This window comes from Schistocerca gregaria, chromosome 6 (assembly GCF_023897955.1).
Source record: "Schistocerca gregaria isolate iqSchGreg1 chromosome 6, iqSchGreg1.2, whole genome shotgun sequence".
NCBI classification, from domain to species: domain Eukaryota; kingdom Metazoa; phylum Arthropoda; class Insecta; order Orthoptera; family Acrididae; genus Schistocerca; species Schistocerca gregaria.
The window spans coordinates 185,160,433-185,176,313 of NC_064925.1; the positions used below are offsets into that span (position 1 = coordinate 185,160,433).

The 15,881-nt window shown below is 40.1% G+C and overlaps 1 protein-coding gene across 1 annotated transcript in view; it reads left to right on the forward strand.

Moving 5' to 3' along the window:
* Positions 1–15,881, forward strand: part of LOC126278621 (cohesin subunit SA-2-like) — a 379,668-nt gene that overhangs the window by 159,312 nt on the left and 204,475 nt on the right. The window contains exon 9 of the mRNA XM_049978860.1: positions 1,638–1,823. Within this exon, the coding sequence (XP_049834817.1) occupies positions 1,638–1,823 (186 nt within the window). The remainder of the gene's footprint in view (positions 1–1,637; positions 1,824–15,881) is intronic.

Here is a 15,881-nt window from a genome sequence, read left to right on the forward strand (position 1 = left end):
GTAGAGAATTGCATAAAGAGGAAGGAGCAAATTAAATTTAGCAACACAAGGTTTGAGTTTGCTACAGATTGGTTCCACCTAAGCTTGTAAATTTAATATTTTTTATATGAAGGGAGGTCTTTTGTAAGTTGCACTTGTGTAGGCATTTAACACAAGTGATGTGATAATGTGTAAAACTCTGAGGTTTCCATAGATTGACTTCACCGAAGCTTGTTAATTTAATATGTTTTATAGGAAGGCAGGCCTTTAGGAAGGTGCACTTGTATGGGCATTTAAGGCATTTTTGTCAAAACAAGAGAAAATTCCTTTTTTGTCAGGCTTTCTAAATAAAGACTAACCAAGCGGGAAAGCGCTGGTAGATAGGCGCAATGAATAAAACACACACACAGAATTTGAGCTTTCGTAACCGGCGGCTGCTTCGTCAGGAAAGAGGGAAGGAAAAGGAAAGATGAAAGGATGTGGGTTTTAAGGGAGAGGGTAAGGAGTCATTCCAATCCCGGGAGCGGAAAGACTTACCTTAGGGGGAAAAAAGGATAGGTATATACTCGCGCGCGCGCGCGCGCGCACACACACACACACACACACACACACACACACACACACACACACACACACACATCCATCCATCTATACATACACAGACAGTCTGTGTATGTATGGATGGATATGTGTGTGTGTGTGTGTGTGTGTGTGTGTGTGTGTGTGTGTGTGTGGGCGCGCGCGCGCGAGTATATACCTATCCTTTTTTCCCCCTAAGGTAAGTCTTTCCGCTCCCGGGATTGGAATGACTCCTTACCCTCTACCTTAAAACCCACATCCTTTCATCTTTCCTTTTCCTTCCCTCTTTCCTGATGAAGCAGCCGCCGGTTGCGAAAGTTCAAATTCTGTGTGTGTGTTTGTGTGTTTTATTCATTGTGCCTATCTACCAGCGCTTTCCCGCTTGGTAAGTCTAGGAATCTTTGTTTTTAATATATTTTTCCCATGTGGAAGTTTATTTCTATTTTATTTCTAAATAAAGACATTTTTGGAAGGGTGTATGTGTTCCTAACCCTCTGAACAATTAGAGAGTATTCATAGAAGTACATCTGACAAAGTAGTGCTTGAATGCAGTATGCACATGCAAGAAGATAAAGCAGTTGACCCATTACATAGGAGCCTTAGGTGTTGTGATTAATCACTCAACAGAGATGATGAAGAATTACTAGAACAGCCTCGGATGAGCAGTTATGTATTGTACATACAACTACCGGTAAATGAGAAACTACACCAGTAATTATATCACATGTTTAGCTTTTGAATATGAATAATTTGTTTGCCTCAAATGTAAAAACGTAAGACAAAGGGCAGAAAGGGGTAAATGATTTGTAGAGAGTATGAACTTTTCAAAATATTTTTGTAAGTGTACATCTGTAAAACTGAATTTTTGCATTTATTTGTTATTAAACTATTAACTCAGAAAAAAATAGTTTGCAATGAAAAGGTGCAAACTTAAAAATAATGCATTGGGTATCAAGTTTTAGTTAGGATAATAACAATTACATGTTGGGGACCAAGTTATCTTTTGAAAAGAGGTTGACACATGAGGTCACCAGTTTTGTAGTTATAAGACTATAGAATTTTAATTTTTGTTGTTACAGAGACAACAGTTGGAGAAAGTGAAAGAAGAATTTGAACATAACAGACAAAATATAACAGAACAATTCCTTACATCACTTCCTGAAATGATGCTTTCTAACATCTGTGATGTAGATTCCATAAAGTGCTTATTGACCATTCCTCTTCATTTTAAAATGGAAATGTTTGGCATGCCACAGTTTCAAGAGGTATTATATTTCTTTATTAATAAATAATGTTTTTACTTCAGCTCAATACAGTAAGTGAGGAAATATATGAAGTTAGTTCTTTACCGAGAACATGAGTTTTTTACTATGAAATCACTATATTTTTTGCTGATCATTTTAACATTGAATTGCTATGACCAGAAGTAAAGTCACTTTTATTATGTGTAGATCACTTTCATCAACAGTTGGGTTATGATAGAGAAGGTCTTCTCCAAGATTGGCAAGTCAGGCAGGAAACAAAAGTGAGAGATTAGTTTCAACAGAGTGTAAATGAGTGATTGGTAAAAACATAGAAGACGAAAAGAAGACAGAAGTGATTATTGTATCTGAGCCACGGAAATTTTTGAGCAATCATGGCATTGTGCTCTTTAGTACATATTCCTTCCAAATCATTTGCTTATTTTAAAAATGGCATTCATCAACCAGAGATGACAGTGCCTCTGTGTGTGTGTGTGTGTGTGTGTGTGTGTATTTCTATATCTGAAGGAGGACTTAGTCCAATAGTCTACTTATAAATTTGTCTATCTGCTTCTCAATGCCTCCTCCTTCTACATCTACATCTACATCTACATCTACATCTACATCCATACTCCGCAAGCCACCTGACGGTGTGTGGCGGAGGGTACTCTGAGTACCTCTATCGGTTCTCCCTTCTATTCCAGTCTCGTATTGTTCGTGGAAAGAAGGATTGTAGGTATGCTTCTGTGTGGGCTCTAATCTCTCTGATTTTATCCTCATGGTCTCTTCGCGAGATATACGTAGGAGGGAGCAATTTACTGCTTGACTCTTCGGTGAAGGTATGTTCTCGAAACTTTAACAAAAGCCCGTACCGAGCTACTGAGCATCTCTGCCGCAGAGTCTTTCACTGGAGTGTATCTATCATCTCCGTAATGCTTTCGCGATTACTAAATGATCCTGTAACGAAGCGCGCTGCTCTCCGTTGGATCTTCTCTATCTCTTCTATCAACCCTATCTGGTACGGATCCCACACTGCTGTGCAGTATTCAAGCAGTGGGCGAACAAGCGTACTGTAACCTACTTCCTTTGTTTTCGGATTGCATTTCCTTAGGATTCTTCTAATGAATCTCAGTCTGGCATCTGCTTTACCGACGATCAACTTTATATGATCATTCCATTTTAAATCACTCCTAATGCATGCTCCCAGATAATTTATGGAATTAACTGCTTCCAGTTGCTGATCTGCTATTTTGTAGTTAAATGATACGGGATCTATCTTTCTATGTATTCGCAGCACATTACACTTGTAATTACAATTGAGATTCAGTTGCCATTCCCTGCACCATGCGTCAATTCTCTGCAGATCCTCCTGCATTTCAGTACAATTTTCCATTGTTAAAACTTCTCGATACACCACAGCATCATCTGCAAAAAGCCTCAGTGAACTTCCGATGTCATCCACCAGGTCATTTATGTATATTGTGAGTAGCAACGGTTGTATGACACTCCCCTGCGGCACACCTGAAATCACTCTTACTTCGGAAGACTTCTCTCCATTGAGAATGACATGCTGCGTTCTGTTATCTAGGAACTCCTCAATCCAATCACACAATTGATCTGATAGTCCATATGCTCTTACTTTGTTCATTAAACGACTGTGGGGAACTGTATCGAACGCCTTGCGGAAGTCAAGAAATATGGCATCTACCTGTGAACCCGTGTCTATGGCCCTCTGAGTCTTGTGGACGAATAGCGCGAGCTGGGTTTCACATGTCTTTTCGAAACCCATGCTGATTCCTACAGAGTAGATTTCTAGTCTCCAGAAAAGTCATTATACTCGAACATAATACATGTTCCAAAATTCTACAACTGATCGACGTGAAAGATATAGATCTATAGTTCTGCACATCTGTTCGACGTCTCTTCTTGAAAACGGTGATGACCTGTGCCCTTTTCCAATCCTTTAGAACGCTACGCTCTTCTAGAGACCTACGGTACACCGCTGCAAGAAGGGGGTCAAGTTCCTTCACGTACTCTGTGTAAAATCGAACTGGTATCCCATCAGGTCGAGCGGCCTTTGAGCGATTTTAAATGTTTCTCTATCTCTCTGTCGTCTGTTTCGATATCTACCATTTTGTCGTCTGTGCGACAATTTAGAGAAGGAACTACAGTGCAGTCTTCCTCTGTGAAACAGCTTTGGAAAAAGACATTTAGTATTTCGGCCTTTAGTTTGTCTTCCTCTGTTTCAGTACCATTTTGGTCACAGAGTGTCTGGACATTTTGTTTTGATCCACCAACCGCTTTGACATAAGACCAAAATTTCTTAGGATTTTCTGCCAAGTCAGTACATAGAACTTTACTTTCGAATTCATTGAACACCTCTTGCATAGCCCTCCTCACACTACATTTCGCTTCGTGTAATTTTTGTTTGTCTGCAAGGCTTTGGCTATGTTTATGTATGCTGTGAAGTTCCCTTTGCTTCCGTAGCAGTTTTCTAACTCGGTTTTTGTACCACAGTGGCTCTTTTCCAGCTCTTACGATCTTGCTTGGCACATACTCATCTAATGCATATTGTACGATGGTTTTGAACTTTGTCCACTGATCCTCAACACTATATGTACTTGAGACAAAACTTTTGTGTTGAGCCGTCAGGTACTCTGTAATCTGCTTTTTGTCACTTTTGCTAAACAGAAAAATCTGCCTACTTGTTTTAATATTTCTGTTTACGGCTGAAATCATTGATGCTGTAACCGCTTTATGATCGCTGATTCCCTGTTCTGCATTAACTGTTTCAAAGAGTTCGGGTCTGTTTGCCTCATATGTGAAAATGTAAGACAAAGAGCAGAAAGGGGTAAATGTTTTGTAGAGAATGTGAACTTTTCAAAATATTTTTGTAAGTTCACACCTGTAACACTGAATTTTTGCATTTATTTGTTATTAAACTATTAACTCAGAAAAAGGTAGTTTGCAATGAAAAGGTGCAAACTTAGTATTCTATTTCTTTTTTATTTATTTATTATTTTTTTTAATGCAAATGCTGCAATCTTGGAATTATGAATATAACTGATCTACAATATTATGGTAATAAACTTGTCTTGATTACCAAACTCACCTCATGACACATTTTGGGGGATCCCATCATCAGGTCTGTAGTGTTAAACATAGAATATGAGACAACATATTAAAACAAACACATTGAAACAAAGCAGTGAAGCTGAGAAACTTACCTATTACAACGAATACACAGTACTACTCCAGTGCCCACCTGACACAGGCAATTCAACATGTTATGAGGTAAAAAAATTTCCCTTTGGTTGTCATTAGTGACAGTAAGCCTGTGGCCTCAGGGCTAATTTTTATTTGACATCACTCATTAAAAAGTGCATTCGTTAACGTAACATAATACTGGAATCATGTTTTACTAACAAGGCCCTAGCTGCAACATCCCAAAGTTGCTGAAATTTGAACACAGAAAGCGATACAGATTAAAATAGCTCAGTACATAAATGTCAACCAAACTGTTAAAAGCAGTATTACATGGCAAAATCAAAATTTCAATTAGATCTGTAAATATAAAATTGAAAAATGTACAAGAAAGAGAGCAGAGACATTGATTTACATTACAAGAAAACATTGCCATTTGTGGCCTAATAACATGTAAACCATATAAGGAAATATGCAACCTTCTCCATTTAAAAACCAATACTAAAAACGAAGATTCCAAGACTTACCAAGCGGGAAAGCGCCGGTAGACAGGCACAGTGAACAAAACACACACACACAGAATTACTAGCTTTCGCAACCGATGGTTGCTTCTTCAGGAAGGAGAGGGAAAGACGAAAGGATGTGGGTTTTAAGGGAGAGGGTAAGGAGTCATTCCAATCCCGGGAGCGGAATGACTCCTTACCCTCTCCCTTAAAACCCACATCCTTTCGTCTTTCCCTCTTTTTCCTGAAGAAGCAACCATCGGTTGCAAAAGCTAGTAATTCTGTGTGTGTGTTTTGTTCATTGTGCCTGTCTACCGGCGCTTTCCCGCTTGGTAAGTCTTGGAATCTTTGTTTTTGATATATTTTTCCCTTGTGGAAGTTTCTTTCTATTTTTTAAAAACCAGTACTGTAATACGTGTCAGGCAGAATAATAAAAAATCAAAAATCAACATCAACGAGATGCCATACCTCACCGCAAGTGAAACAAAACAGAGCCACATCAGTGACACCAAGACAACTGCAGCCAACAGTGCCTAACACAAAATGAAGTGTATAAAAGCACATTTTTAAGAAAATTACAAGTACACAATTTGAAATGAGACGGGCAAGGAATAAAATGCAATTTCAAGCTAAAATGTGAAATAAACTTTATCCAAGAATTTAAGTGTAATTGAAGTTCATGTGACCTTTCACAAAGAAAGTTTTATTCAGTACATAATTCCATTGTGGTAGTATAAGATGCCTGTAGTCAAGTTGGCATGAGATGATCCTTGACAGGTGGCAGTGCTGTTGCCATATTTCAACTGCAAAGTGCAGATGGCTGCAGGCGAAAGCAGTAGCCATCTATAGAGCTCTGGCAGCACTGAGGCATTGTTATAGAGATGTTTAGAAAACCGCCTTACATGATTGGTTGTGATGGGTGCATGAAGCAACTGCGCCCAGCTCACTGGAACTGACAGGGATCATATTACACAGACTGGGCTATAGACATAAAATTTATCTGTGTACATAGCAACAATGGTCTCAACAATGAGCAAGATCCATTGCGCTACGGTTCATGATGTATGGTGATGTAACTTGAATTTATTTTATGTTCTCTCTTCTTCAGTTTCATTTTGTCTAGTGTTGGATACAGCTGTGATTGAAAATGTATCAGTGATTACTTACCGAGAGCAAAATGTTATGGATTTTAGAAGAATTTACAGTTTCTGAAATTCAGTTTGATTGTACTGATAAAGTGTTGAGTTGTTGCAGTTCAGGATAAGATAACTTTATGGCAACATTTAATTGCATATATGTGAAGAATAGTGGACTGGTGCTTGATGTTCAAAATGAGTAAATGATGTAGCATGCAGATGGCATGCGGCTGGTGTTATTGGATTTGCATGTGAGGTTCAGAATGGAACACTATGGATATCTCATAGTTTGTGTCTGTTGTCATCTGACATTACGTCAGTTAGCACCTAAGTCAGTATCACCAAAAATATTACAGTTCAGGATAAATTAGCTTTATTGCAACATTTAATTGCACGTGTGCATGTAAAATTCATACTGAGAATTCAGCAACGAGAAAATAAATATATGCAGTTAGTATAATGCCAAACTACATTCAAAATCCTTCTACCACCCCACTAATAAGTGACAACAGGTCTTTCTGCTGTGGAGCCATCAGGAGAAGCACTCAATGTCTGAGCTGGCTTGTCGACGGTGGATGGTGGAGTGATACATGATTCAGTCTTGTCTGTAGGTGGTGTGGCAGGCAATTTGCACTGAAAATGGGTTTCAGACCGTTGATGGAAATTGTTGTGGGGGTACCCACAACATCGACCTTAAATATTTTGTCCTCTGCTGAGTACTGGATGCTGCCCATCATACGGTGGCTGCCAAGGCGTGTGGATAGTATTGAGCAGAACAAATATTTGACAGCACTTCGACAAGTTGGCAAAAACAAAAACGTGGTGAGTCTCTTGGTTTCTTGATGCAGTAGGATGTATTTGCGAGTGCACCTTGCTAACAAAGTCTGACACATTGATGGGAGTTTTGAATGTATTGCAAGGGAACTCACTGGGCAGTGAGATTGGCTGTCCATAGATGAGGCCAGGTGTAGTTGCTTTCAGATCGTCCTTGATGACTGTGTTAAGGCCCAGGACAACCGGTAACGACTTAGTCCAGCATTGGGACTCAGGGCACTGAAGAGATAGTTTACACTGATAGTTAACTCTGACGACATAGGCATTCCCCAAATAATTCACTGCAGGGTGGTAAACTGTTGTCGAGATACTCTTTGTGCCTAACAGGGTGGTGAGTGCCTTTAACAGGTAGGATTCAAACTGCCTGGTATGGTCAGTGATAATGCACAATGGTACGCCAAAAGAATGTCATTGTGGCTGTCTTTGTGGTAATGTCGGACAAGGGGGAGACCTCAAGCCTGCAAATGAATCAGTTAACAGTGGTGAGACAGTAGTTACATCCCTCAGATAGATGGAAGCAATGGTCCAGTGATGTCTGTATGGACATCAAAGAATCACTTGTTTAGTGGAATGAATGTGCCACGGGGTGCACTAACATGATGTGTGATGTGATTTCGCTGACTGGCCACGTGTTGGTGAACAAATGCTTGCAGTCTCTGTTGATGTTAGGTCACATAAAACTTCATTACCCCAAGTGCGCTGTAGTGTGCACCTCAAGATAAGACAGGTTGTACAGAGATGCTATTGCCTACTGTTGAAAACCATCAGTCACAAAGAGTCTTGGCTTCAACATGGAGATGTCATGGTACAATAGCATATTCATCAGTGCCACTTTGGTACAGCAGTGCTGAAAACTGGATGGCTGTGCCAATAAATCGCGAAGCTCGTTGTCAGATTCTTGCACCAAGGTCTCTAATCGGTTGCGCTTGAAATAAATTCAGTGTGAGAGAGTTCTTCCACTACGTGGTTGGTATGGGTTGTAAACTCTCTAAGAAATAAGCAATGAAGGTGCTGGTATGGTGCTGCTTTGTCTGGACATTGATGGAAAGCAGTGTTTTGTGGTCTGTGATGAGAGTGAAATGTTCACCTTCGACCATGTGCCTGAATTTCCTAACTGAAGCATATGCCACATACAGCTCGCAGTCATACATAGAGCAGCTCTGTGCAGCAGGTGCAGAGATTGGCAACTTTCTCTGTATGTTCAGAAATGTAAAATTGTGCACTTCACAACTGGAAAAACATAGTAGCCTATGACCAAAATATTAGTGAGTCACTGTTGGACTTGGCCAACTCATGTGCGTAACACATTGAAGAGATAAGAAATGGAATTATCACATAGGCTCAATCATGGGTAAAGCAGGTGGTAGACTGTGGTTTATTGGTACAATACTTGAGAAGTACAATCAGTTTACAAAGGAGATTGCTTACAAATTACTTGCGTGACTGGTTCTAGAATATTTTTCTAGTGTGTGGGACCTCTACCAAATAGGCCTAACAGGGAATATTGAGTATATTCAGAGAAGGGCAGCACGAATATTCACTGATTTGTTTGATCCATGGGAGAGTGCACAGAGATACTGAAGAAACTGAACTGGAGGGCTCTTGAAGATAGATGTACAATATACTGAAGAAGTTTGTTAACACAGTTTCAAGAACTGGCTCTAAATGACGACCAGAAATACACTACAACCCCCTACATTTTGGTGAATAGGGATTGTGAGATTAGAATAATTAATTGTGCATGCAGAGGCATTCATCATTCTTTCCACACTCCACACATAACTGGAATGGGAAGAAACTGTAGTAACTAGTACAATGGGACGTACTCTCTGCCATGAACTTCGGTGGTTTTCAGGGTCTGTAGTTAGACATTAGGATGTAGATAGCTTTTCTGCTGCATAGAACACCGAGGTTTGCCACTGTTGATATATTTGTTTTAGTAGTGTGCCACCTACTGCTATTGCTGACAGGTCAACAATTAAGGCAAGTGGTGCTTGTGGGACAGGGTGCACTAACTGAGCAATGTTGGTGATAGCAGTTTTCACACTGTTGAAAACTCTCAGCTTCATTACTCAACAGCAGTCTGTCACTTGGTCTAGGCGAGCTGCATAGAATGTAATTCAGTGTAGCGATCAACAGTGCTTGATTATACATACAATGATGGTAGGAATCGGCGACACCTTGACACATTTTGGGGAGCTGACAATGTGAAGATCTCATAGCAGGCCTTGTTGTTGTTGTTGTTGTCTTCAGTCCTGAGACTGATTTGATGCAGCTCTCCATGCTACTCTGTCCTGTGCTAGCTTCTTCATCTCCCAGTACCTACTGCAATCTACATCCTTCTGAATCTGCGCAGTGTATTCATCTCTTGGTCTCCCTCTACGATTTTTACCCTCCACGCTGTCCTCCAATGCTAAATTTGTGATCCCTTGATGCCTCAGGGCATGTCCTACCAACCGATCCCTTCTTCTAGTCAAGTTGTGCCACAAACTTCTCTCCTCCCCAATCCTATTCAATACCTCCTCATTAGTTACATGATCTATCCACCTTATCTTCAGCATTCTTCTGTAGCACCACATTTCGAAAGCTTCTATTCTCTTCTTGTCCAAACTAGTTATAGTCCATATTTCACTTCCATACATGGCTACACTCCATACAAATACTTTCAGAAACGACTTCCTGATACATAAATCTATATTCGATGTTAACAAATTTCTCTTCTTCAGAAACGCTTTCCTTGCCATTGCCAGTCTACATTTTATATCCTCTCTACTTTGACCATCGTCAGTTATTTTCCTTCCTAAATAGCAAAACTCCTTTACTACTTTAAGTGTCTCATTTCCTAATCTAATTACCTCAGCATCACCCGATTTAATTTGACTACATTCCATTATCCTCGTTTTGCTTTTGTTGATATTTATCTTATATCCTCCTTTCAAGACACTGTCTATTCCGTTCAACTGCTCTTCCAGGTCCTTTGCTGTCTCTGACAGAATTACAATGTCATCGGCGAACCTCAAAGTTTTTACTTCTTCTCCATGAATTTTAATACCTACTCCGAATTTTTCTTTTGTTTCCTTTACTGCTTGCTCAATATACAGATTGAATAACATCGGGGAGAGGCTACAACCCTGTCTCACTCCTTTCCCAACCACTGCTTCCCTTTCATGCCCCTCGACTCTTATGACTGCCATCCGGTTTCTGTACAAATTGTAAATAGCCTTTCGCTCCTTGTATTTTACCCCTGCCACCTTCAGAATTTGAAAGAGAGTATTCCAGTCAACATTGTCAAAAGCTTTTTCCAAGTCTACAAATGCTAGAAACATAGGTTGGCCTTTTCTTAATCTTTCTTCTAAGATAAGTCGTAAGGTCAGTATTGCCTCACGTGTTCCAACATTTCTACGGAATCCAAACTGATCCTCCCCGAGGTCCGCATCTACCAGTTTTTCCATTCGTCTGTAAAGAATTCGCGTTAGTATTTTGCAGCTGTGACTTATTAAACTGATAGTTCGGTAATTTTCACATCTGTCAGCACCTGCTTTCTTTGGGATTGGAATTATTATATTCTTCTTGAAATCTGAGGGTATTTCACCTGTCTCATACATCTTGCTCACCAGCTGGTAGAGTTTTGTCATGACTGGCTCTCCTAAGGGCGTCAGTAGTTCTAATGGAATGTTGTCTACTCCGGGGGCCTTGTTTCGACTCAGGTCTTTCAGTGCTCTGTCGAACTCTTCAAGCAGTATCTTATCTCCCATTTCGTCTTCATCTACATCCTCTTCCATTTCCATAATATTGTCCTCAAGTACATTGCCCCTGTATAAACCCTCTATATACTCCTTCCACCTTTCTGCCTTCCCTTCTTTGCTTAGAACTGGGTTGCCTTCTGAGATCTTGATATTCATACAAGTGGTTCTCTTCTCTCCAAAGGTCTCTTTAATTTTCCTGTAGGCTGTATCTATCTTACCCCTAATGAGATAAGCTTCTACATCCTTACATTTGTCCTCTAGCCATCCCTGCTTAGTCATTTTGCATTTCCTGTCGATATCATTTTTGAGACGTTTGTATTCCTTATTGCCTGCTTCATTTACTGCATTTTTATATTTTCTCCTTTCATCAATTAAATTCAATATTTCTTCTGTTACCCAAGGATTTCTAGCAGCCCTCGTCTTTTTACCTACTTTATCCTCTGCTGCCTTCACTACTTCATCCCTCAGAGCTACCCATTCTTCTTCTACTGTGTTTCTTTTCCCCATTCCTGTCAATTGTTCCCTTATGCTCTCCTTGAAACTCTGTACAACCTCTGGTTCTTTAAGCTTATCCAGATCCCATGTCCTTAAATTCCCACCTTTTTGCAGTTTCTTCAGTTTTAATCTACAGGTCATAACAAATAGATTGTGGTCGGAGTCCACATCTGCCCCTGGAAATGTCCTACAATTTAAAACCTGATTCCTAAATCTCTGTGTTACCATTAGATAATCTACCTGATACCTTTTAGTATCTCCAGGATTCTTCCATGTATACAACCTTCTTTTATGATTCTTGAACCAAGTGTTAGCTATGATTAAGTTATGCTCTGTGCAAAATTCTACCAGATGGCTTCCTCTTTCATTTCTTAGCCCCAAACCATATTCACCCACTATGTTTCCCTCTCTCCCTTTTCCTACTGACGAATTCCAGTCACCCATGACTATTAAATTTTCGTCTCCCTTCACTACCTGAATAATTTCTTTTATCTCATCATACATTTCATCAATTTCTTCATCATCTGCAGAGCTAGTTGGCATATCAACTTGTACTACTGTAGTAGGCATGGGCTTTGTGTCTATCTTGGTCACAATAATGCGTTCACTATGCTGTTTGTAGTAGCTTACCCGCACTCCTATTTTTTTATTCATTATTAAACCTACTCTTGCATTACCCCTATTTGATTTTGTATTTATAACCCTGACCAGAAGTCTTGTTCCTCCTGCCACCAAACTTCACTAATTCCCACCATATCTAACTTTAACCTATCAATTTCCCTTTTTAAATTTTCTAACCTACCTGCCCGATTAAGGGATCTGACATTCCATGCTCCGACCCGTAGAACGCCAGTTTTCTTTCTCCTGATAACGATGTCCTCCTGAGTAGTCACCGCCCGGAGATCCGAATGGGGGACTATTTTACCTTCGGAATATTTTACCCAAGAGGACGCCATCATCATTTAATCATACAGTAAAGCTGCATGTCATCGGGAAAAATTACGGCTGTAGTTTCCCCTTGCTTTCAGCCATTCGCAGTACTAGCACAGCAAGGCCGTTTTGATTAATGATACAAGGCCAGATCAGTCAATCATCCAGACTGTTGCCCCTGCAACTACTGAAAAGGCTGCTGCCTCTCTTCAGGAACCACATGTTTGTCTGGCCTCTCAACAGATACCTCTCCGTTGTGGTTGCACCTACGGTACGGCCATCTGTATCGCTGAGGCACGCAAGCCTCCCCACCAACGGCAAGGTCCATTGTTCATGGGGGGAGGCCTTAATATTATTGTAAGTCAGCTCTGAGTATAGGATGTGTGATGTGTGCTATGATAAACTGCACTTCTAACTCATGGCGTAGACCGTGGTTGAGTGAGCATATCACATGTCCAAAACCACTTGTGGTACCAGCAAATTTTTCGTGGTGAAGGCCTTTTGTTGGTGAATGATGTATTTGAGGTCGGTGACTGGAATGCCATGTTTGTAGAGCAGCAACTTATGCAATAAGCTCTGTGATCTGACCTGTAGTGTAGTCTTACAGTGAGCAGACAGTTGCTACCACAGAAGACGGGTACATTTTTGCTATGTGATCTGTGGCTTAAGCTAATGCATGTAGGTCTCAGGTGCATACTGTGAGAATCTTTTGTGTGTCTGGAGAGAAACATGGCAACCAGATGTTTCTCAGGGTGTCATTGTTCATGGCATAGCTTGATAATGTCTGTAGCTGGTGTAGCAGCTGCAAGAGAGTGCTGTCTGAAAATTCCTCCTAGCAGCAATTTCTCAAGATGCTTTGCCTCGGATTGAAGAAGGTGGGTGGTCATGGCATTCTTAAGAGTCATGTAACACTCATTGCACTGCAGTAAGGCTAAAAATCTTGCACCTTGATAACAATTTCTTCATGTAATGTGTCAACAACATAGCCATATTTGGTTACATCAGCCATCATGATGGTGAGTGTAAGTTGACTCTCGAGCTGTGTGAACCATAGAACTGTGTTCTGATGCGATAAAGGTGGTGGTTTAACTGTGAGTCAGTTATCAAAGTGTTTGGGGGCACATTGATGGACTGTGTTGTGTCCGACTATGCTTTCATTCAATACATAGATGGCGTGAGGTCGAAATGAGTTGGAGATATATACTCAATATGGCGAGAGAAGAGCTCTGACATCTGACGCAGCCATGGCATATGTGCTTCGGCACCCACAATGACCAGTCCGATTGTCAGCTCTTGTTTATATTACCGCGGCGGCGCCCCAGTGTTGCCGTAGTGCTGGGTGACCGCTGTTTTCAGTCGGTTGTGCCACAGGCTGCATTCAGGTTTGTGTGTATACGTGTGCATTCTGCTACTTCTGTGAGTTCTTGCTGTTTGTATAAGTGGAAAAGTGTGTGTAAATGAAAATGGCTGCCTGTAGTGCAGAGAAGAGGGCTTTTGGAAAAGGAGCTAGTGAGCGAGTCCCCACTCTGCCAACCTTGCTACGTCACAAGGTGCTTCTACAGGCTGTTTCACTATGTAGTACCACCCATGCTGTGGCGCACGCTTTGAATCTGTGGTGATGCCATGTACAGATAAGTTTCGGCTGCGTTCATTTTTAGACAGATGTATTAATACCATAAACAATACAGAAAACGATAGCTTCTTCCGAAACACAACATTATTGAGTAAATAATATTAAGATAAGAATGGAAGTCAGGATTATATTACAAACATAGAGTCGAATGCCTGTTGATGCGAATGCATTGTATGTTCCTCTATTGCTATTCGTAAAACGAATCCCATATAATGCAATCAATCTGTAGAATTTGAGGCTTGTACTCACTTTGTGTTTCTACTAAAAGGTAGAAGTTTTCTTTGAAGGACTGCATTGAAACTTAACAATTTTTGCACACGATAAGTGTTTAAAAAATAAGCATAAATTTATAACTTTGCATGTTGCATTAGTCCGACTTGCACTACTTTTTTCTCACTGTCTTTGTAAACATGTCTCAAAAGTATGTGTACATCGTTATGCATACTGGGTATGTACTCTACTGTCAGCTGTCAAAAAGGTTATATGTGTTTTGGTAACATTAACGATTATTTGTTTTGTATAAAAAAAGATTACAGAATCTGTATTAAATTTTGTTATAGGAATGGAATGAAGTGTATGAAATTTTTAGAAATATTAAATGTTGCTTTTGGTGAGCCTGTTATAAGTGAGCCAAGGGCATACAAGTGGTATAAACGTTTCAAAGCAGGCCTTAAAGGATGGCAGTTTTACAAGCATGGATGAGATTAAAAATGCACAGTTAAGAGACCTATAAACTACCCCAAAGAAACTGTTCCTAAAGAATTTCGGGAATTGGAAAAAGCACTGGCACTATATAGTAAGTAATGGGGAATAGTTTGAAGAGGATAAAATTGCTGTATATTAACAAATAAAGTTCTTACCAAAAAATAAAAATTAATACGTGAACGCACCTTGTATGTCAAGCTTTTTGCTTAGATGTCCAGAATTGATGTACATGTTTCGAAGAAAATTTCAGCAGTGTTTAGAATAGCTATTGCGCACAAATTTCAAGCAATATGTCTCAGAATCAGGTGAATAGTGACCGAGATAGAGATTTAGTGTTCCATAAGCATAAAAGGTTTTGCGTGATTTTGAAACTGTCTATAATGATTGGTTTCTTCCCAAGATTATTAGTTTTCCTTAGTGGTGATTCCACTAAACTATGCGGCTTATTTTCACGTTCCTTCCTTATGTGTCCTATTGGATGAGACTGACATTTGCATAAATTGCAGCCCTTTGATTGGGACTGGAATATTAGCCAGCAGTTGTTTTTTGGTCACCTCTTTAATACACGATGTAATAACATTAGAGATGATCGAACGCTTGTTACTCCGCAAATACCTCCTCTTTCTCATATTCTGCACATTTTCTTGCAATGCTAGATGATTATCCATCACTTCCGGAAATAGAAGTATATCACAAAAGTATACAAAGTAAACTGACTGACACTGGCAATCAAGATTATACGAACAGAAACGATGTACATCACTGCACGCTGATCTACAATGCTTGACAGGTAACGGGCAACAGATTTTGGGTGCCCCTGTAGGCCGGTGGCAGCGTTCTTCCCCCATCAAAAGCGCTGCTCGCTCTTGAGTTTACAAACAGACTATATGCTGAAA